We start from the raw sequence: 24,634 nt of genomic DNA on the forward strand, positions 1-24,634 counted from the left end.
ATTCCTACTTTCTGTCTTACAAGTCAGGAAATGTGAAGAACTCACCTGGAAATAAGTAGAATACTCCATGCTCTTCCCATTTTAAACAGGTAAAGAACAAAAAAACTTTATGGTTATTTTTAGCATTATTAGCACCAATTGAAATGACTTGTCTTTAATTAATTAATTATAGGCATTTAAACTTTGTGTGGTGGAAGCGTAAGGGCCAGGATGATATTTTATTTCATCTTTAATTTTTGGGCTTAAGTGCTATGACTTCTTTAATTGTGTTTGTTCTGAGAAGTACCTGGGTTTTTTAGACAAGCTAGAACTCGACAGTTGTGATTTGTCTACAAACCTATTTCAGACAATCATTTCTTAAGCTTATTTTTTTCAGACAGCATTTCACTATAGTCAGCACACTTGTATTCACCTAATAATCATTCAATAAACATTTGCTGAATGCATGACTTTGGTAGAGACGCTCGAGATTATATAGAATAAGTGACATAGGGAATTCACAGGTGTAATTTTCTTTCCTTAAAGATTGAGTAACTTGAGGCTGGGCTTCCCAGGTGGCTCGGTGGTAAAGAATACACGTGCCAATGCAGAAGATGCAGGAGACGTGGGTTCAGACCCTGGGTTGGGAAGATCCCCTGGAGGAGGAAATGGCAACCCACTCCAGTATTCTTCCCTGGAAATCCCATGGACAGAGGAGCCTATGGGGCTACAGTCCATAGGGTTGCAAAGAGCTGAACATGACTGAATTGACTTAGCACACACACATATGCACAATTATCAAATGAAAAAAAGAAGCTAGTCTAATACATTTTTAGAGAGGATAATTACCAGAAAATAAAAAAAAATTAAGTATGTATCTTAAGATAGTAAGATTATGATGATTTTTATACTTTTTCTTCTGTATAACTATGTATTTTTAAATTTTTGCAATGAATATGAATTTTCTTTTATAATAGAAATTTATTTTAAAAAAGTCAGTGTTACATTTATCGCAAGTCATGGCTACTGTTTTAAAATTCATGAAAGCTCTGGGTTTGAGGTTTTTCTTTCTCACGTTGTCCCAATATTTTTGCAGACCCAGAGAGTCATATAATCTTAGAATTTTAAAGAAGTATTTGGTATAACCCCCAGCCTCAAGAGAAATTCTCTGTAGCCCTGTGTGTTCCTAGTTTTTACCTCCACTGATAGGAAAAGCACCCTATGGGGCAACCATCTTTGGACAGTTCTAATTTTTAAGAAGCTGTTTCTTATACTAAGCAAAAATATGTCTCCTTATAACTACTACACAGTGGTCTGATCTTGCTTTAGCGGTCACAGAAAATAAATTCAGATCCTCTTTCACATCCCAGCCCTTCACATAGAAACCCTAAATCAGCATTTCTCACATTTTGTGATACAGATTACCTGGGAGATTGTTGAAAAGCAGAGGCTTAAGCCCCACCCCACAATTGGCATCTCTGGGGAGTGGGGCCAGATGTGCATCTGGGTGACTAGGGGGTAAGCTGCCAGGAAGTCACACATGTTCGTCAGAGATTTGACACTGGATAGTATTATATTTCTCTCTAGGGACAATGAGTCACAGAATATAGGGAAACTGTGTACATATTCATTTCATTTTTTCAAAAATGTTCCATGCCAGAGTTCAGCTTATTGTATATACAACCTTGATTTCGTTTTTTTAAGTTGTTTATTGGAAATGTAGTTTTTAATTATAAAATGATGCATATTTGCTGTAAAGAATTGTTTTTAGATAAATGTTTTGAAAGCTTGTTTTGTCTTCCAATCCTTTCCCAGAGGTAATTTCTGTTAATAGTTTGTATATCATTCCAAACTTTTTTCTCACACACACACATCCAAATATGCTTTTGGGTTTTTGATAGAATGAGATCATATTCCTTGTACTGTTTTGCAAGTACACCAAAAGTTCCATGCAGGCACATACTGCAATTTTATTATCACATCTAGAGAAATTAACACTAATTCCTTAATACCATTTAATATTCAGAGTATGCAGATTTCCCTGATTGTCTCATTAATAACTTTTTACAGTTGTTTTGGTTGAGTCAGGATCATAACAAGATCTGCCCATTGCATTTGACTGATGAGTCTCTTAAGTGTCTTTCATTTTTTTTTTTTACAAAGATATAAACTATGTTTTCAGATATTTTAAGTCCCTCTTAAGCTGTAATAGTTCCTTCTCCCTCATTTTTCTCTTACCATTTATTTGTTGAAAAACTAGGCGTATTTGTCTTTTAGAAATTTCCCATGTTCTGCCTGTGGCTGAGTGTATCCATTTAGTGTCATTCTGTTTTATCTCTTGGTTCCTCTCCTCTCTGCATTTCTCATAAACTGGCTGTTGGATTTGAAGGCTTAATCAGATTTAGGTCCAATTTTTTGATAAGAATACTTTGCAGACACTGCTATGTTTAGCTATGCTGAATGAATTAACATGCTTTTTTGAAATTAATTTTTATTGGAATATAGTTGCTCTACAGTGTTGCCTTAGTTTCTGCTATACAACATAGTGAATCAGGACAGGACTTCCCTGGTAGCTCAGATGGTAAAAATCTGCCTGCAGTGCAGGAGACCCAGGTTCGATCCCTGGGTCAGGAAGATCTGGAGAAGGGAATGGCAACCCACTCCAGTATTCTTGCCTGGAGGTCACCACAGAGCATTGAGTAGAGTTCTCTGTGCTATACAGTAGGTTCTCATTAGTTATCTATTTTATACATTAACTTGCCTTTTTTTGGTCACTTAATATATTGTGTACATCTTTCCCTGTTGGCACTTATTCCTCCTTTAGCTGCTTAATAATTTCCTAGTATGGACTGCCATAATCTATTAAAACATTATTAATATAGATTGTTGGCAGTTTGAAGTTTTTTTTTTTTTAACAATGCAGTAAATCTGTTGAATTCTTAGAGAAGTTCAAAACAGATTAATAAACTGAGATAGAAAAGGTAAGCTAGTAGTTTACATGTTTAAAAATGTTTAGTTTTATTTTAAAAGATCAAGGAAATAGTCACTGGCCTCTAAAATTTTTATAAGTAGATTCATTACATATTAGGAGAAAGGCAATCTGAAGAAGAGGTGGCTTGTCTATGCTGTATCTTTGGATTTGATGTATCTTTGGATTTGATGTGTGTTTCATTCCAGAAAAGAATGATGGGGTGGTGATGTGAGGAAAGGTATGTGTTGGACTTGCTGTGATATCATCATGGTCTCCCCCAGCAGATGGATGGAAATATAGTTGTTTGATTTTCAGAAGGGGAGGAATGTAGTGTGTGCTGTGCCATTTAAGCAGTTACTTTTCATTTATTCACCCATCCATCTGGTTAATTTATCTCAGATATACAGCCAGTTGAGAATCTGCATATAGTATTGGAAATAAAAGATAAACCAAAATCCTTTCTGGTTTTTAGTGTACTCATTTATAAAATGGGAATAATTACAGTTTTCACCAGCTCATTGTGATGTCATATAATGGTAATATATGTATTTGATGTGACTTTCTCTATTTAAACCTAAGAAATTTTAAAAATGCAAACTCTTAGAGCTGTTTTTCTGGGAGGACACTATATTTATGTTTTTCTTTTTCTTTTAGTTATAGGTAAACATTGGAAACTCCATATGGTAAACCAGTATTTCTACAGAAAAATGGCAGAGAAGTCAGTATTGAATGTAGTAAATTGGCATTCTTCTTCTGGAAAAACTGTCCTAGGCCTCTTTGTTATCTTGGGTGATGCCATACTCCAAGTGGACTAATCTGAAATTCTTCCACCTAGAGATAATGTATAAGCCTTAGAACTCCTCGTTCTCATGTTGCTATTTATGTACATAATTAAAGATCTAAGTTAAAAAAAATTGTCCTTTTTTCCCCTGATATTGTTTGAGTGACAGTTTAAGTGTACCTGATGTCCTTTCCCTGTGTGTATATGTGGTATGTGTCTGAGTGTACATGTATGTATGTGCATGGTGTGTGTGTGTGTGTGTGTGTATGTAGGAAAACCACCCACTCGTCTTAGCATCAGCTGGCAGTCTCCAAAGGTTTCATTAAGAAGAATGACTCTAGGGGACATAGGTCCGATCCCTGTTCAGGGAACTAAGATCCCACATGCTGTGGAGCAACTAAGCCTGTGAGCCACAGCTATAGAGTCCATGTGCTCTGGAGCCTGCCCAACACAACTAGAGAGAAGCCTGAGCACCATGAAGAGCCTGCACGCCACAGCTAATACCCAATGCAGTCAAAAATAGGTAAATAACATTTTTTTTAAATAAAAAAAGAAGAGTGGCTCTGGAGCTGAGAGATCATGCTTCCATCGCCAGCCCAAGGAACAAAACTTGTAAGTAATAGTTGCCTGACCATAATGAGAAGACATACAAAAGAAAACAATGACCATGACTCCTTGTTTTATGCCATTGCCTCCCAGCTTGTATAGATCTTCCAGTTCTTGACTGCCAGTGGGAGGCATGGAAAGTTGCTCCACAGCATGTGGAGCAACCCACTCCAGTATTCTCGCCTGGAAAATCCCATGGACAGAGGAGCCTGGTAGGCTAAAGTCCATGGGGTCACAAAGAGTTGGACATGACTGAGCGACTAACACTTTAACTTCACTTTATACTTTTCAGAGTACAATTTTGTATCTTTCCTTTTTGGCTTGTTTCCTTACCTCAGTGCATTTGTACTCTGTTTTTTTTAATCCTGAGTTAATATTCTCTATTTACAGTTACACTTTTTATTCTGTTTCTTATAACCTTTTTTTTTTCTTATAATAAGACTGACTCTTGGGGACTTCCCTGGCAGACCAGTGGTTAAGATTCCATGCCTCTACTGCAACGGGCACAGGTTCCATCCCTAATCAAGGTACCAAGATCCCACATGCTGCACAGCATGGCCAAAAAACAACAAAACAAGGCTGACTCTCAATGCAATTTATCTGTTACTTAATCAGAGTAGTTCTGTTTGGATAACTTTAATGCTTTGGAGGAAGCTTCTCTACCGTACAGTGTGATCTAAGCTTCTCTGAAGAGACAAATGTGGCATGCTCTATTCTGTGATCATATCTCCTAAGAAAAATTGCTGTGTCAAAATCAAGATTTAAAGCAGTTGTTTCAGTGGGGGGAAAAAAGACCAGTGATACTAGAGAATGCCTTCACAATCTTATCACCTGTGTCACACCTTGGGACAAAGTTACAGTAATAGTAGTAGAAGAATCGAGGCCAGCTGAGAGACCACCCACTGAGGCTGTGGAGTAGCAGGTGCCGGGGCCGCTGGGTCAGCAGCTTTTGTGCTAAATGCAGGGCTGGATTCCAGCCCAGTGGTGGCCCATGTGATGCAGATGGATCAGTGGCATTATATCTAAATGGCCCAAATAAAATTCAAAATGTATGTATAATGCTTGTGTTCACATATAAAGATAGAAAAATGCAACTTACTTGTGGTTAAATGGCAAATCTGTGACATCACATCACTTTGCCAACAAAGGTCTGTATAGTCAAAGCTATGGTGTTTCTAGTAGTCAAGTATGGATGTGAGAGTTGATCCATAAAGAAGGCTGAGCACTGAACATTGCTGCTTTTGAATTGTGATGCTGGAGAAGACTCTTGAGAGTCCCTTGGACAGCAAGATCAAACCAGTCAATCCTAAAGGAAATCAACCCTGAATATTAACTGGAAGGACTGAAGCTGAAGCTCCAGTACTTTGGCCACCTGATGTGAAGAGTCGACTCATTGAAAAAGACCCTGATACTTGGCAAGATGGAAGGCAAAAGGAGAAGGGGGTGGCAGAGGATGAGATGGTTAGATAGCATTACCTACTCAATGGACATGGATTTGAGCAAACTCTAGGAGACAGTGGAGGACAGAGTAGCCTGGCATGCTGCAGTCTATGGGGTTGCAAAGAGTCAGACACGACTTGGTAGCTATACAACAACAACAAAAAGTGACAGTTAAAATTAGGCCAAGTAATGAGTAGTAATTATTTTCATTAGTTTGAAAAAAAAATTCTGGGACTTTCGTGGTAATCCAGTGGCTAAGACTCTGCACTCCCAGTGCAGGGGGCCTGGGTTCGATCCCTGGTCAGGGAACTAGACCCCACATGCCACAACTAAGACCCAGTGCAGCCAAATAAATAAATAAAAATAATTTAAAATTAAAAGAAGGTTTGAGTTCAACAACAACAAAAAGATTTTTCCTCATTTTTCTATCTGTGAACACACTTTGCACTTTCATTTTGAAAAAGGCTGGGTGTTTAGAGGGACATTTTTCTTTGTGACCAGCATTATTCATGATAATTTATATGAGCTTAGAGATTTACTGTGAGTGTAAGTTTTCACTTTTTAATTCGTTAATGGAATTTTAAAGTTAATGGAGAAACCACTGTCAGAGGGACCAGCAGTATATTGTGCAATGAACCCTCATCTGAGGTTTAATTTTAATTAAAAGTCAGTATTTGCAATCATGGTTTTGTTTACTACTGAAAGAAACGCTTGAGATTTTGGTATTCACCTTGTCCACTTCCTGTCTGATGTTTTGTTTCCCTTCTGATAGGTTCAGATTTCAAGTCAATAAATAGCCAGCACATAGTTCTAAGGGTACAGTTAGGTCAAACTCCAAATATAACGGAAGTTCAGGCTTATTTAGTTTATGAAATGATAGCCAAGCAAATGTCTAAGGGGGAGAAAAGTTTGTTTTCATAAACAGTGTTTCACTGTTTCACATTTTCACATTTTGTTCAGTGCTGAGTCACCTGTATTTCACATTTAAGGGCATTTATCTTCTTAATCAGCTCTAGAGCTTCGTTGTTCGTCTTTAGCTATGGCACTTGAAGGCAAAAGAAAAGCGAAGGAAGTGACTCTGTTTCCTGCCAACCCTCCCACCTGTGAAGTAGTCTTCACACTCAGCATTGGCAGAGTCAGTCCATAAACTCTTTCCTCTCAGATACACGCTGAAGGTACACTCAAGAGTTCTTTCAGTGCTGGCCTGTCTTGGGAGTGTACAAGACAGATGGAAGAAAAAGCAAAAGGCAAAGATGGAGAAAAATGTAGGATGCAAAGGCTGCTCTGACACTCAGAAGTAAAGTCATATGCTCATCTGGCGCAGTACTGAGATTTTGTTAGTGACTCCAAATTTGAGTGTGGCTGGAGGAAAGATTTTATATGCTTTTGTTCACTACAGGGAAAATAGCAGCTTTTAAAGATCAACCATCTCATTTATCTTCCATAACTCTTCTGAATTATGAGAAAACAGCTTTCAGGTAATGATAGAGTCTGAACACATGCATTACTTTCTCTGGAAACCCCAGGAAGATGAGAAGAAAGGGGTTGTTACGATGGCACTGGTGCCCTAGGAAAGGCTAGGGAGAGGCAGACGATAACGATTCTGTTTTTTACAGCAGACTTAGTGGAACTGTTCAGCCCTTGAGACCCTGTACCCACATGACATTGACATAAAGAAAAAAAAGAAAACACTTAAATTCTAAGAAAAGGAAGGAAGTTAATATTAAAAGTCTCATGTTTACTTTGTACATTTTGGTTTCACGTGTCCAGTGGGGCCCCTCCTGTAATGAATGCATTGTGATACATTTTTCCCCATTTTTTAAAGTTTGAGAAGGTTATGGTGTGTCCTTGTCTTTATGGCATTTTGTGGTTGATATCTGTGATTCATTTTCTGAGTCCTTCATCAGGAATGCAACCCTCTATTGCAGCATTGCTCAAGAGGGGCTGGGATGCACTGGGGGGCAGGTTTTCCAGAATAGGAAGTCCATTGTTTCCTTTCCTTAACCTTTAAGGATACCCATAGGCATTGGATTTGTTTCATTGTCACCTATCTGAGAGTGTGTGTCCCTGTGTTTCCCTATGTTTCGGACTTCCAAAACAGAGAAGATTGGACTGAGTACTCTCTAAAGACCTTCAATCCCTGTAAATTCCTCTTTAGATTTATTAAGAAGCAGTTGAGTGCATGGTCTAGATATTTTGTTTTGATAGGAGAAATGCAGTTTACAGTTCAGATGCAAAGACAAAGCAAGTATACAAAACAATCAGAATAATTACAGGGAAGCAGCGTTATACCACACAGATTAACTGTCTTATAGACAGTGATTCTGCATATTGGTCTCATGCAAAGAAGCACCCAAGGATATTTGTTTTTTAGAGAAGGAAGTCGAGTAATCAGAGGAAACAAGCCTGGTAAAACAAGACACTGAATGAGTGATGTTACTTTTACTGCATTAGGACCTAACTTGTGCTGTCTTTGTGTGATCGCTGTTGCTCCTTGGAACACTTTCTACAGTAAGTTCAACAGGAGTTAGCCTGGGGTTGGGCTTTTGGGCACCCTTGTTGTATTCTTCTAGCTTATTCCTTAATGTTACTGCACATGTGTTGTTATTGCATATAGACAAGATTTAATGTCTTAATACTTTCAGTATGAATAAGAATTGAAATGTCTGGCTAAGAGTTATACCAGTTGAGATCCTGCAGGTTGTGCTTTAATGAATAGATATACTTAATTTGAAATTAAAAACTTTCCTGACAGTCCAGTGATTAAGACACCATGCTTCCTCTGCAGGGAGCATGAATGAGTTCAATCCCTAGTGAGGAAGCGAAGATCCTGCATGCTGCATGTGGCCAAAAAAATAGGAAAAATATTAAAATTAATACCCATTTGCATAATAAAGTATACCACTGTCCTTTAAAAATCTTTTTGCTTTTTTTTAATAGCATCCCATTGTATGAATATTCCACATTTTACTTGTCTGTTCCCCCTATTGGTAGACATTTAGATTTTTTTAATTGTTAAATACAGTCTGCATTAAACATTCTTTTGCACACCCAAAAAGAAAAATCTCTTAGCTTAAACACGTACCATGCAATATCTACTGTTGTAATATACTTTAAAAATTCATTGATAGTATAAACTTCATCTAACTAAACTGATGAAAAAATCAGACTATTACTAGACCCTAAGTTTGAATGTTTTCTTAAGTAAATTTCAAATTAGAGCTCGAGTGAATGTCATGGCTTCTGTGCAGTAAGAGAATTAACCTCGCAATTCTGAGACTGCGGTCTCCAGAGAGACCTCAGGGTTGGCCCTTAGGAAACAGCTTCTCAGAAGTCCCCAATCTGATAAAGACTGGGACACCAGATTCTGCTCTGTCAGGTCACATAGATTGTTTGTGCAAATGCTGTGATTTATGATAAACATTTGATTTCCTTCTGGGGATCATGAATTTTGGTAGTTGCTGGGCAGAGGCTGCCTCTGTGACTAGCCTCCAGTAAGAACCGTGGCTGCTAAGTCTCTGTAATCAGCTTCTCTACAGCAGAAGCATTGCACATGTTAAGCTGCAGTTTTTGTACTGGAGAAAGGAAAATGCTCATGTATTCCTCCCAGGCTGGGCAGGCGAAAGCCTCTGAAGCTTGTTCATGCATTTCTCCAGATTCTGCCCTTGTCTTTTTTCCTTGCTGGCCTTGTGTACCCTTTGCTGTGATAAACCTACACGACAAGGACAACTGTATGCTGTCCTGTGAGTCATCTCAGCGAATTGTTGAATGTGTGCGTAACCTTGGGGACCCTCCAAAACAGCATATCAAAATGGTATTTGTTTTATTTATGTTGTGCCATCTCCCTCTGCTTTAGAGGAAAAACATAAATAAAAACTATATTTACATTAAATATTTCCAGGTCACAAGACATTAAAGCAGTTTTTAAAATTTTTTAAAAAATTTATTTATTTTAATTGGAGGCTAATTACAATATTGTGGTGGTTTTTGCCATACATTGACATGAATCAGCCACGGGTGTACATGTGTCCCCCCATCCTGAGCCCCCCCTCCCAACTCTCTCTCCTCTCCATCCCTCTGTGTCATCCCAGAGCACCAGCTTTGAGTGCCCTGTTTCATGCATCGAATTTGCACTGGTCATCTATTTTACATATGGTAATATACATGTTTGAATGCTATTATCTCACATCCCACCCTTGCCTTCTCCCACATAGTCCAAAAGTCTGTTTTTTATATCTGTGTCTTTTGATGTCTTGCATAAAGGGTCGTTGTACCATCTCTCTAAATTCCATGCTGCTAAGTCACTTCAGTCGTGTCCAACTCTGTGCGACCCCATAGATGGCAGCCCACCAGGCTCCCCGTCCCTGGGATTCTCCAAGCAAGAACACTGGAGTGGGTTGCCATTTCCTTCTCCAATGCATGAAAGTGAAAAGTGAAAGTGAAGTCACTCAGTCGTGTCTGACTCTTAGCAACCCCATGGACTGCAGCCTACTAGGCTCCTCCATCCATGGGATTTTCCAGGCAAGAGTACTGGAGTGGGGTGCCATTGCCTTCTCCATCTAAATTCCATATATATGCGTTAATATACTGTGTTGGTGTTTCTCTTTCTGACTTACTTCACTCTGTATAATAGGCTCCAGTTTCATCCACCTCATTAGAACTGACTCAAATGCACTCTCTTTTTATAGCTGAGTAATACCTCATTGTGTATATGTACCACAACTTACTTATCCATTCATCTGCCAATGGACATCTAGGTTTCTTCCATGTCCTAGCTATTTTAAATAGTGTTGCAATGAACATTGGGGTACACGTGTCTCTTTCAATTCTGGTTTCCTCAGTGTGTATGCCCAGCAGTGGGATTGCTGGGTCGTATGGCAGTTCTATTTCCAGTTTTTTAATGAGTCTCCACACTGTTCTCCATAGTGGCTGTACTAGTTTGCATTCCCACCAACAGTGACTTCCCTGGTGGCTCAGACGGTAAAGTGTCTGCCTACAATGCAGGAGACCTGGGTTCGATACCTGGGTCAGGAAGAGCCTCTGGAGAAGGAAATGGCAATCCACTCCAGTGCTCTTGCCTGGAAAATCCCATGGATGAAAGAGCCTGGTAGGCTACAGTCCATGGGGTCACAAAGAATCGGACAGGACTGAGCGACTTCACCCCAACAGTGTAAGAGGGTTCCCCTTTCTCCACACCCTCTCCAGCATTTATTGCTTGTAGACTTTTGGATCGCAGCCATTCTGACCAGCGTGAGATAGTACCTCATTGTGGCTTTGATTACCATTTCTCTGATAATGAGTGATGTTGAGCATCTTTTCATGTGTTTGTTCGCCATCTGTATGTCTTCTTTGGAGAAATGTCTGTTTAGTTCTTTGGCCCATTTTTTGATTGGTGTTTATTTTTCTGGAATGGAGCTGCATGAGCTGCTTGTATATTTTTGAGATTAATTCTTTGTCAGTTGTTTAGTTTGCTATTATTTTCTCCCATTCTGATGGCTGCCTTTTCACCTTGCTTATAGTTTCCTTCGTTATGCAAAAGTTTTTAAGTTTAATTAGGTCCCATTTGTTTTTGTTTTATTTCCATTACTCTGGGAGGTGGGTCATAGAGGATCTTGCTGTGGTTTATATCAGAGAGTGTTCTAACTATGTTTTCCTCTAAGAGTTTTATAGTTTCTGGTCTTACATTTAGATATTTAATCCATTTTGAGTTTATTTTTGTGTATGGTGTTAGAAAGTGTTCTAGTTTCATTCTTTTACAGGTGGTTGACTAGTTTTCCTAGCACTACTTGAAGACATTAAAACAGTTTTTATTCATCTTGTTCAAGCAAAGAGAAAGTAGTTTTTGGAAGCCACTGAAAACTCTAAGCTCCCTTGTTTAGACCAAATTAGTGATTGGGTTTTTTTTTTCCTGATTCTTACAATAGAGTCTTTCTTCTTCCTCACGCTATGGAGGCAAACTGTTTGGGCTAGTTCATAAGTAAATAGGTCATAAACTGTACTCCATTCAAAAGTGACGTACTTCTGAAAGCATTTATTTGTCCTACAGAGAGAGCACTAGCTCATTTCAAAAATATTGTTCTCAGCCTAGATCAGAATGCTAAAGAGCACACATTGCACATTTTGTTTTAAACACAATAGTTTAATTGTTTGTTTTTTGATGGTGCCATAACCATTTCCCTGGAAAAGCACTACCAAATAGGTAAGACTTTTAGACTGTGGGATCATAGACCTAAATGTAAGAGCTAGAATCAGAACTCTCAGAAAACAACGTAAGAGTAGATTGACTCTTGGTAAAGGAGTAAATCTTGACCTTGGATTGGGCAATGGTTCCTTTGATACAACAACAAAAGCACAAGTGAAAGAACAGATAAATTGGGCTACCTCAAAATTTAAAAACTCTAGTGCTTATAAACAATACTCTCAAGAAAATTAGAAGACAACCCATTATATATATATATGTATAACAGATTCATTTTGCTATATACTTGAACCTAACACAACATTATAAATCAACTATACTCCAATAAAAATTGGAAAAAAGAAGACAGCCCATTGAGTGTGGAAAATATTTGTAAGACGTATATCTGATAAGGGACTGTGTCCAGATATGTGAAGAACATTTACAACTCAACAATAGAAAGACAAATAACTTCATTAAAACTAGTTAAGGGATTTGAACAGACATTTTTCCAAAGAAGATTTACAAATGGCCAATAAATACATGAAAAAGATGTTCATGAGAATTCCCTGGTGGTCCAGTGGTTACAACTCCTTGCTTTTGCTGCCAAGAGCCCAGGTTCATTTACTGATCTGGGAACTAAGATCCCACAAGCTGCACAGCACAGACAAAAAAAAAAAAAAAAAAGATGTTCAACATCTTTAGTCATTAGAGGAATACAAATGAAGACCACAGAGAGATACCACATCACATCTACTAGGATGGCTGTAATAAGTGGGGAGAATGTGGAGAAGACAGTCCAGCAGTTCCTCAAAATATTGAGCCTAGAGTTTTCATATGACCCAGAAATTCCAGCTATATACCCAAGAGAAATGAAAACATGGTCTTTGTGAAAACTTGAATACAGATGTCCACAGCATCATTATTCATAACAGCCAAACAGTGGAAACAACCGAATGTCCATCAGCAGATGAATGGATAAACTAAATGTATTTTCACACAGTGGAATATTATTCAGCCATGGAAAGGAATAACGTACTGATGAAGGCTACATTGATGGCACTTTGAAACCTTATGCTAAATGAAAGCAATGAGTCACATATTGTAAACCATATATTGTATGATTCCATTTATTTGAAATGTCTAGAATTGGCAAATCCATAGAAAGAAAGTAAATTAGTGCTTGCTTAGGACTGTGGAGGGTGGGAGTAGAGTTGACTGTTATCAATCAGGGTTCAACTAGAGAAACAGAACAGCTAGGAGATATATATAGAGAGGTTTACTGCAAGGCTTAGGTGACTGTGGGGTTAGCTAGACAAGTCTAAAATCAATAGGGCTGAGCATCAGGAAAGGCAGACTGGAACTCTCAGGTGTGAACTGAAGCTATCGTTCATAAGTGAAATTGCTTCTTCAGGGAAACCTCAGTTCTTCTCTTAGGCCTTTTGACTGATTGAACCAGGCCACTTAGATTAAAGCCAGCTGATTATGGACTGTGATCACACCTATAAAATAACTTTCACAGCAGTTCCCAGATTAGTGTTTGGGTACTTAAGGATAGCCAAGTTGATACATAAACCTGACCACTGTTGGCTAGAACATGTGGGACATGGAGGGAAAGTGACTGCAAATGTTTTTTTTTGAGATCATGAAAATCTAAAATTGTGGTGATGGTTACACAACTCTAAATACATAGAAAACTTTTGAATTGTACAGTTTAAATAGGCAAATTGTATGGTATGTGAATTATATTTCAGTAAAGATATTTTTAAAAAGACTGTGTATGTATATGCATACTTGTGTTTATAGCAACACTATTCACAATAGCCAGGAGGTGGAAGCAACCCACATGCCCATCAACAGATAAGTAAAATGTCTGTTAAGATACTGATAAATGGAATATTACTCAGCCTTAAAAACGAAGAAAATCTAGGGACTTCCCTAGTGGTTCAGTGGGTAAGACTTTGCACTCCTAATGCCAAGGCTCAGGTTTGATCCCTGGTCGGAGAACTAGATCCCACATGCGGCAACTAAGAGTTCAGATGTCACAACTGAAGCTCCTGTATGCTGCAACTAAAACCTGGTGCAGCCAGATAGATAAAAATAAATGTTAAAAAATATAGCGTTCCTTCTTTATTAAAAAAAAAAAGAGAGAAAATCTAAATGAGAAGTATTTTTAAAAAGGAAGGAAATCCTGTCAACATGCTACAATGTGGATGAACCTTGAGGACATTATGCTAAGTCACCAAAGGACAACACTGTGCAATTCCACTGAGAAGTATCTAAAGTACAGTAGTCCCCCCTTATCCACAGTTTCACTTTCTGCAGTTGCAGTTACCCACAGTCAATCAAGTTCCAAATATATTAAAAGCAGAATTCCAGAAATAAACAATTCATAAGTTTTAAATCCCTTTTATGAGTAGTGTGATGAAATCTTATCTGGTCCCATCTGGGACATAAATCATCTCTTTACCCCAAGTATCTATGGTGTGTATACTAACTGTCCATTAATACCTTAGTGGGTGTCTCAGTTACCAGATTGACTGTCGCAGGATTGCAGTGCTTATATTCAGGTACAGTACAGGCATACAGAGATATAGCAGATTCAGTTCCAGACTACTGCAGTAAAGTGAATATCACAATAAGTCAAGTCACACGAATTTTTTGATTACCCAGTACATACAAAAGTGTGTTTATACTGTACTGTAGTCTATAAGTATGCAATGGCGTTCTGTCTAAAAAAGCAATATATGTATCATAATTCCAATACTTGATTAATAAGAAATGCTGACTGAGACTTCCCTGGTGGTCCAGTGGCTACGATTGCAGTCCCAGTATAGAGGGCCCAGGTTTGATCCCTGGTCAAAGAACTAGATCCCACATGCCGCAACTAAGAGTTCACATCGTGCATGCCACAATGAAATTCAAAGATCCTGCATGCCACAACTAAGATAAGGCGCAGCCACATAAACAGATAAAGAAACAAACATGCTGACTACTGTCAGCCTTCAAAAAAATCATAATCTTTTTGTAATAGTAACATCACAGGTCACCATAACAAATGATAATGAAAAAGCTTGAAATACTGCAAGAATTACCAAAATGTGACACAGATAAACAAAATCAACAAATGTTTAGAAAAATTGCACCAAAAGACTTGCCTGACACAGTGTTGCCAGAAACCTTCAATTTGTAAAAAATGCAGCATCTACAAGGTGCAATAGAATGAGATATGCCTTTATGTATATAGGTTCCATGCTATCTGTGGTTTCAGGCGTCCATTAGGGGTCTTGGAACAATGTATCCCCCAAGGTTAAGGGGGCACGACTATAGTCAAATCATAGAAAAGAAAGAATGGTAGTTGCCAGGACCTAGGGTGACGGGGAAATGAGTTCTTATTTAATGGGTAACAGATATTTAGAGATATTTAGAGATATTCAGATATTTAGAGATGGTGAGTTCACATGATAAAATTTGACGTAGAGTTGTTTATTTTTCCAGTTAACTGAGACAACTGCTAAAAAGCAACTAAAAATCTGGTGTTAAATGATAGAAATGTGACTGCTTGGCCCTTCTCTGAGTTTGGTGGACTGCTGCAGGGTCCTCTTCAGGGAAGTGATGCAGAACCCAGACCCGTGGTAGCCACCTGACTGTACCCTGTGGTTTTCTGATACTGTCTGGCTGCAATTTCAGGCTATGAGTGGGGAAGAAGAGCAATCCACAATGAAGGGTTGAACCACTTCCTGATTTGCCTCTTTCATTTTTAAAATCTATTGCCAGTTGTCATAGTTGACAGAATGACCTAAAGGGGGTGGTGGCTGGAGCTGGTGAGGCCAAGCAGGCCAGGCCCAGTGGTTCTCAGGAGACATTTCTGATTTCTCAAATTAGAGTGGCTGCTGCTAGATATTGTGGGCAGAGGCCAGGGATGCTATTGATCTTCCACCAACACACAGGACAGCCTCACAGCAAAGAATGATCTATCCCCAAATGTCAGTAGTGCTGGCAGTGAGCAACCCTGCCCTGGACCTTTCCAAGACTAGCTCCTTGACATCTAGGTCTTGATCTAAATCAATCTTTGGTTTGGTGGGTTTCAGTCAACCAATGTAAGGTAGCTTTATTTTCCATCTGCACTATCTATCTTTTATCTACACCATCTCTTCCCCACATACAACATACTGAATAATATAAATTCCAAAAGTCTCCAGAGATTAGAGACCTGGTTCCTCCTCACTGCTATATCCCCAGCTTCTTGCATAGTCTTTGGGACATAGTGAGATGGAATCAATATTTGTTTCATCAATGAATGAAATGGATTTAACTTGCTCTAGTCACTTGGCCTCCTCCTTGCTCCCCAAGGCATGCTAACTGCTCTTTCTTAATCCTAAAGCCCCTGGTCCCTTCTTGCCACCCCAATTCCTCCTCCTACCATGGTTGGATTTGGGGAGGAGCAAAATTCCTGGGGGAGGCAGACCTGCAGGGCTCAGGGGAAGTCTCTGGAGCATGCACCATCAGGGAGAAGAAGGACTCATGGGAGACAAGCTAAATGGCAAAGGGTAGGATGGGGGAATCTGAGTCTGCCTGGCTGCCATTTTGGGTGGGAAAGAAAGGAACTAATATTTATTGAGTGCCTTTTTGGTGCAGGGCAAAATAATCTCGCTCAGTCCTTTTAATAATTCTGAGATGAGGGCGCTCAAGTTCAGCATAATCAAGTCCACATAACTAGCAAGTGGCAGAATTGAGATTTAAAACAAGAATTCTGTGATCCCAAAGGTTCAGTCCTTTGGGGAGACCAGATAAAATGGGTCCTGTCCTTAAAAGAGCTTCTAATCTTGCGGAAGAGGGGGCAGGTAGGCCCACAAATTAGCATATGAATGTTGTAGATATGACCTCTTCACCAGCTTGGAGTTACAAGTGTCACTTCCTTGTTGTTGTTCAGTCTGTCAGATGTGTCTGACTCTCTGTGACTCCATAGACTGCAGCATGCCAGGCTTCCTGGTCCTTCACTGTTTCCCAGAGCTTGCTCAGACTCGTGTCCATTGAGTCAGTAATGCTATCTAACCATGTCATCCTCTGCTGCCGGCTTCTCCTGCCTTCAGTCTTTCCCAGCATCAGAGTCTTTTCCAATGAGTCGACCCTTTGCATCAGGTGGCCAAAGTATTGGAGCTTCAGCTTCAGCATCTGTCCTTCCAATGAATATTCAGGGTTGATTTCCTTTAGGATTGACTGGTTTGATCTCTTTGCAGTCCAAGGGACTCTCAAGAGCCTTCTCCAGCACTTCCTTGTAATTACACTTCCTTGTAATCAAGTTAATTGCTCAAATACCCACATACCCAAATTAGTAGCCAATCCAGTATTGTGCTCTCGCTTTTGGCCCATCCCCCCACCAAATTGTATTCCAGAACCCCAGGTGTTTACTAGGTTTGAATCCGTGAATCCTAAATGAAAGGTAAGATGGACTTTACCATCTGGCCATCCTACCTTTGGATGGCCATTACCACCCGGTCACTACTGAAATTAAGTCATTGCAAGGGCTGAAATACTGGCCTAAGATTACCACTCTTTATATTCCTGCAGCTGATTTGTACTCATGAACTTGGCCTTTGTTCCACAAGGAGTCCCCATGCCAAGAGAGCCACAGCCTCAGGCATGTACCCTCAAACCTGCTGTGATCAAATATGGCCACAGCAGTATTTCTGTTTCCACATGTTCTTGAGGAACCTGACCAGGCCTTCCAGCAAGAGGAGGAATCTAAGTCTCGTCCCTTTAAATATGATTTCCTCATATCAGATTGGATGCTGCAGAAGTGAGCTCCATGACTTTTAAGGTTAGGTCTGAAAAGGCAGTGTGGCTTCCATATGGTTGCTCACCCTCAGAACCTGGACACCATGCTCTGAGGAAGCCCAGGTCACACCGAGAATCCACATGTAGATGTTCCACTGACAGCTCCAGCTATGATCCTGGCATATAGCCAACAGTGACTGTCAGACATGCAGGTGAGCCTCAGGTCTTCTGGGCGAGACACAGTGGGGCAGCTGCCCCTGTCCCTGCTGAGCCGTGATGGAATTGCTGACTTGCAGAATCCATGAATATAATTAAATGGTTGTTTATCTGCTTCCAAGTTGAGGGATAATTTCTTTTGCCACCATTGCAACCGGAAACCCACATATCACTGGTGAGAGTTTCGACCCTGCCTTTGAGGTCACCATTCCAGATACTCTTGTCTTCATTGTTTTCAAAGGTCTAGTCAAGGATCAACCTGTAATCATTCTGATGCCTCTTAGGGAGAATTCATCTCCTTGTACTTTTTTTTTTTGCCTGTAGTTTTGCCAGTATTTTGACATAATGTTTGTCATATTGTATTAAAGCTACTTGTGTCTGCCTCCCAGGTTGACTTTGAGCTGTCTTGCAGGACAGGGCAGACCCATGTTGTACTCTCTCCACTGGCACCTAATATGTAGCAAGGCCAACAACTCCTTCTGTACTCACCACATGAAGCATAGACTCAAAAATCAACACTTTGGTACAGTGTCAGGTATCGTCAGTGGCTTTGTTTATGTACATATATCTGTGTGTTTTCTTTAAAAACAATTCCTGGGACTTCCCTGGTGGTCTAGTGGTTAAGACTTCGCAGGGCCTGGGTTCCATCCCTGGTCAGGGAACTAGATCCCAGGTGCTACAACTAAGAGTTTGCATGCCACAACTAAAAAGGTCCCGCATGCCAAAATGAAGGTCAAAGATCCTGCATGTCACAGCTAAGACCTAGTGCAGCCAAATAAATAAATAAATAATTTAAAAATAAAAATATAAACAATCTCTATATCTATCCATACCATGAAACATAATTCAGCCTTAGAAGGAATAGAATTCTGACACATGCTACCCCATGGATGAACCTCGAAGACATTATGTTCAGTGAAATAAGCCAGACATAAAAGGACAAATGTTGTGTGAGTCTACTTGTATGAGGCATCTAGAGTAGTCAAATTCATAGAGGCAGACAGTTGGATGGTGACTGTTGAGAGCTGAACAGGGGCTTAGTGTTTAATGAGGACACAATTTCAGTTTGGGAAGATGCAAAAGTTCAGTGGATGGACGGTTCTGATGGTTGTGCAACAATGTGAATGTATTTAATGACACTGAACTGTATGCTTAAAAATGGTTAAAATGATATATTTTATAACATGGAAAGAAAGAGTTCTATATAACCTGTTATTTCTGAATATCACCAAGGAGACCCATACTGCAAATTCAGCCCTGGAAGAAGCAGTAGAGATGCCTTCTGGACAGTTTCATCTCTTCCTTGCAAGCCTGCTATGAAGGAGCCTCGTGAGAGAAGTCACGCGCACATAGTGGGAGTCTCTTCCGTTTCCCATCACGTGCTGCTCAGAGCCTTTGCGTTGAACATTCAGCCTATGATCCTTCCTGTGTGCTTCCCACTCCTGTGGCTTCTTCTCCGTCAACAGATTCCAACTTGTCAGAACTCATAAAGTGCACATGTCACCCTCCACATGCTTTGTGGTACCCCTGGTCTTGGTTACACCAATTCTGAAGTGGAGTGCCCAACACGCCTGATTCCTTGGCCTGAAGGAAAGAACACTGAATCAGAAGCTAGAAAGCCTGGATTCGTGTCCCAGGCCTGTGCCACACCACCTGGTGACCTAACAGGTTGTTTTACAACCATGTTCTACTCTCTCTCTCCCTGAGTGATAAATGCATTCTGAATTATACACCCATAGAATGTGTGCTCACCTACCCTTCTCCCTAGATAAAGACTATTAGTCATTCATTCTCACTGTGAATCAGTTTAATCAGATTGTAAGTGGGTGTTGGACAGCATTGCCAAATGGAGAAGGCAGGCCTAGAAGAGGCCTAGGAGGAAAGGAAGCAAAGAGGCCAAGGGGAGTCTTTGATAAGTACCACGGGACTGCACTGGCTTCTAGCAACAGGCAAGAGGAGTCAGGAGCCGGGAGATCACTGGTCAAAAAAAAACTACCTTTGCAAAAACACAGGAATTTATCATGAAAACAAAGAGGTACTTTTGTGAGGTAGAGGACTGTTACCCTCCCTAAACTGAGTTTGATGTATTAAGGAGAGAAAGGGAAGAGGTCTCAGACCCTCCTCTAGTTCTTTATTTTCTGAGATCACAGATGTATCTCCTTGGATTGTGTTCAGCCTAAAGTGGTTAAAAACACAGAAGTTTATTTCTCAAAAGAACTTTAAAAGAAAGTCCAAGGCTGGTGTGACAGCTCCATGGTCATAGGGACTCAAGCTCCCTTCAACTTTCCGCTCTGCCATTCTTAGGATAGAGTCTTCATCAGATCAGATCAGATCAGTCGCTCAGTCGTGTCGGACTCTTTGCGACCCCATGAATCGCAGCACGCCAGGCCTCCCTGTCCATCACCAACTCCCGGAGTTCACTCAGACTCACGTCCATTGAGTCAGTGATGCCATCCAGCCATCTCATCCTCTGTCATCCCCTTCTCCTCTTGCCCCCAATCCCTCCCAGCATCAGAGTCTTCATCCTTATGGTCTAAAGTGGTGCTGGAGGTCCAGCCATAACATTGTAGTTCCAAGCAGCAGAATAGAAAAGAATACGGTACACATGCCACATCATTTCCAAGACTTCCCGGAACGTCTACCTATAACTTCAGCTTACTTGTTGACTCTGACTTAACCTAGCTACAATGGAATCTGTCAAATACCTTAAAATTTTTTTTATTTATTTATTTTTGACTGTGCTGGGTCTTTGTTGCTGCCAGCAGTCTTCCTCTAGTTGTGGCAAGTGGGGCTACTCTAGTTGCCGTGTGCGGGCTTCTTATTGCAGTGGCTTCTCTTGTTCTGGAGCCCGAGCTCAGTAGTTGTGGTGTGTGGGCTCAGTAATTGCAGCTCACAGACTCTAGAGTGCTGGCTCAATAGTTGTGGCTCGTGGGTTTAGCTGCCCCATGGCATGTGGGATATTCCCAGACCAGAGATTGAACCCAGGTCCCCTGCATTGGCAGGCAGATTCCCAACCACTGGACCACCAGGGAGATTCCTGACAAATGTCTTTTAGCTGAGAAGCAATATGGCAAGTGAACAACTGGGGTTCTCTTAATTTGTGAGATATTTGGAGAGTAGATACTTGGTAGGCAGCTAGACCCTGCACCACAACAGCCTAAGAGACAACAGTGGGCATGGTCACTAGGAAATCCAGTTCATTCAGCCACACATTCCCTTAGCATCATTGAGCTGTCGTAATGCGACAGCTACTTTTACTTTAAAACTTTTAGCTCCTTTTCATGTGTAGAAAGATACCAAATGTGTCTGTCCTATTCATTCAACAAAATTTCCTGAATTCCAGCAACTGGCAGCGTAGTGCTGGAGAGGAAAAGATGATAAAGATCCAGCTTTTGAGCCTCCCCTCACTTCATCACCACTGCTCTTGCTCTGTAGACTCATGCCACCTACGGACTCTCCACTCTCAAGTGCTAACATGGCTGTGACCACTGCAGAAGGGGAAACACTTACTGTGGGGGAAGAAAAGAGTCATGGCATTTTAGGCAACACTGAGAACCCAGAAAATATGGAATGCAGTGTGAATATCTATTGTTTCAAGCTGAAGAGAGCTTTTTCCCTGAATGGGAAAAAGTTAGATTTAGTACCAAGAATAGAGGAAGAGCAATGTCGGCCAAGTGCCTTCATCTGAGAAATGAATTTCATTAGAGTCACAGTTAGCGTCTATTGTCCTGATTGGTTGTTCTAGTTGAGCTGAGACCTAATTTCCACTTCAGTTCTCACAGTTGGCATTATTATTTTCCTTTGTGTAACTTTCAGGAAAAAATTCAATATGAATCAGATTTTGTTTTTAGTTCCCACCAAAGAGACTTTTTTTTAATACAATGAGAACAGATTCAGCCTTAGATCAAAATACTTATGTCACAATGGAATACCTTTTCAGAGCACTGTTGAGTCCTCTGCCTTTTATTGTTTCAGTGTCCCCACGACAGTTCCTGTCCTAATTTAGAACACAGTGCACCTGCTGCCTCCAACATTTGACTTCCTTTAACTCAGCCTTCCTCTTTTAGTATTTTTTCCCCCATGATATTTACAAACCTGCGATTTTTTTTTTTTTTTTTTTTACTGGATGCCTCCCAGTCAGAAGAACATACAAAAGTCTTCAACTGCAAGGTAACACCCAATTTCTTGCTTCCCGGTCTTTCCCTGTTCTTTCAGGCAAAGTTTGGATCTTCAGCCTTCTCAGATTCGATCCATGAATGATCACATCATTATCTTCCAAATTTTCTTCCTTCAAGTCCTGATGTTTGAAACCAAGGTTTAAAAAAAAATTGTAAAAACCACATGACATAAAACTTACCATCTTAACCATTTAAAAATTTACAGTGTAGTACAAATTAAAAGACGCTTACTCCTTGGAAGAAAAGTTATGACCAACCTAGAGAGCATATTAAAAAGCAGAGACATTACTTTGCCAACAAAGGTCCGCCTAGTCAAGGCTATGGTTTTTCCTGTGGTCATGTATGGATGTGAGAGTTGGACTGTGAAGAAAGCTGAGCACCGAAGAACTGATGCTTTTGAACTGTGATGTTGGAGAAGACTCTTGAGAGTCCCTTGGACTGCAAGGAGATCCAACCAGTCCATTCTAAAGGAGATCAGTCCTGGGTGTTTTTTGGAAGGAATGATGTTAAAGCTGAAACTCTAATACTTTGGCCACCTCATGTGAAGAGTTGACTCATTGGAAAAGACTAATGCTGGGAGGGATTGGGGGCAGGAAGAGAAGGGGACAACAGAGGATGAGATGGCTGGATGGCATCACCGACTTGACGGATGTGAGTTTGAGTGAACTCCGGGAGTTGGTGATGGACAGGGAGACCTGGCGTGCTGCTATTCATGGGGTCGCAAAGAGTCGGACACACCTGAGTGACTGAACTGAACTGAACTGAGTAGTAGGTGTAGTCACATTGATGGGAAACAGATCTCCAGAGCTTTTCCATCTTCCAAAACTAAAACTCTATTCCATCAGGGAGCAAGAAATTTTCCTCTGCCTTTGTAGGTTCTTCTGGCTGGCCTAAGAATAAAATTGACATGAGACAGATTAATTGGAGAAAATCAAACAAAGTTTTGATAACATGGATATATAGGAGAGACCCAGAGAAACTAAGTCACCACCAAAATGGTCTCTGCCCTCACCTTGAATGCCATCTTCAGCTAATGACAAAAGAGCATGTTGGGTGTAGCGGTTTGGGATTTCAAAGGGGAGGAGGCAATTCATACTGAAGATGGAACCATCAGCAAATGCTTAATAAACAGTGTTTGCTGGGCCAGGCAGAGACGATGGGATACACAGTAGATGGGTATCTCTAGGCCCTGCTAAGTCTCCTTCATCACATCCCATGCAAGTTCTTTGCCAAGTTCTCGGGTGATCTCTGTATTTGGGGAACAGGCCCTCTATCTAAGTTCTTTTAGGCAAGTCAGAGGTTCTTCCTGAGTCTTGGGCCTTGGTTGTTTTCAGCTCAAAATAATTGAAGAGACACATTTTAGGATAGCAAATTTTGCTCATTAAATAACAACTCCCAGGACCTCCCTGGTGGTCCAGTGGCTAAGACTCCGAGCTCCCAATGCAGGGGGACTGGGTTTCGATCCCTGACCAGGGAACTAGATCCCACGTGCTGCATCTAAGAGTCTGCATGCCACAAGTAGAGCTCCTACATGCCGCAACGAAGATCAAAGATCCTGCGTGCCACAATGAGACCTGGCACAGCCACATAAATATCTAAACAGAAAAGCAACCCCCTACTCACAGTTCCCTATTTTTCCCTCCCTTCAGTTCCTGGAAACCACATTCTACTTTTTGTTTCTATGAATTTGACTAGACAAATATCTCATAAATGAAATCACATTGTATTTGTCTTTCGTGACTGGCTTATTTCACTTAACCTAATATCCTCGAGGTTCATCCATGTTGTAGCATGTGACAGGATTCCCTTCCTTTCTAAGCCTGAATAATATTTCACTGTATGTAGAGACCATATTTTATGAATCCTTTCATACATCAACGGACATTTGTGTTGCTTCCGCCTCTGGGCTATCGTGCATAATATTGCGATGAATGCAGGTATATAGGTATCTCTTTGAAACCCAGCTTTCAACCCTTTTGGATAAATATCCAGAAGTGGGATTGCTGGGTCATGTGATAGTTCTATTTCTAACTTCTTGAGGAACTTCCTTACTGTTTTTTCCTCTTTCAGTTGTAACCCAGAGATATGTAAATCTTAATCTTTTTGCAAATTCAGAAGTGTATACCAAAGAATTACCAATGTTTTTGGCAGATACAGAAAAAAAGGGTGGAGCAGAGTTTATATCAATTGAAATGATCAAAGTGAAGTTATAATGAAGTCACAGCAGTGAGCCTTTCATTTTGAGGGCAGACTTGAAAACGTATCTTCATTTTCAATCTGATATTCACTTCTTTATATTATTTTTTTTACTTCCTCTCATTAAACCCCATTTTCCTTTAGTAGAATCAGTTCTCCGAGATACAGAGAAGTCAGAGGTCACTTTTTCCCCACCTGGCTCTCTTTAATTGTTAGACAGGTGAAATAAAAGTAGACAGAAACCAAAGCCCCTACATGTGCGTCATTACATAAATATCTCTATGGCTAAAGTTTCTGGTCAGGTGGAGGTA

The 24,634-nt window shown here is 40.3% G+C and overlaps 1 protein-coding gene and 1 long non-coding RNA gene across 2 annotated transcripts in view; both read left to right on the forward strand.

Annotated features, from left to right (window-relative positions):
* APOO (apolipoprotein O) overlaps positions 1–3,864 on the forward strand; it is a 53,620-nt gene extending 49,756 nt beyond the window's left edge. The window contains exons 8-9 of the mRNA XM_061407839.1: positions 24–89; positions 3,605–3,864. Coding sequence (XP_061263823.1) covers positions 24–59 — 36 coding nt within the window. The 3' untranslated portion in view covers positions 60–89; positions 3,605–3,864. The remainder of the gene's footprint in view (positions 1–23; positions 90–3,604) is intronic.
* Positions 3,865–3,992: 128 nt separating this feature from the next.
* Positions 3,993–19,738, forward strand: LOC133241986 (uncharacterized). The gene is made up of 2 exons (XR_009734736.1): positions 3,993–8,288; positions 19,183–19,738. It is a non-coding gene; the product is annotated as an uncharacterized LOC133241986 (long non-coding RNA).
* Positions 19,739–24,634: the final 4,896 nt, after the last annotated feature.

The sequence above is a fragment of the Bos javanicus genome, chromosome X, assembly GCF_032452875.1.
Source record: "Bos javanicus breed banteng chromosome X, ARS-OSU_banteng_1.0, whole genome shotgun sequence".
NCBI lineage: Eukaryota > Metazoa > Chordata > Mammalia > Artiodactyla > Bovidae > Bos > Bos javanicus.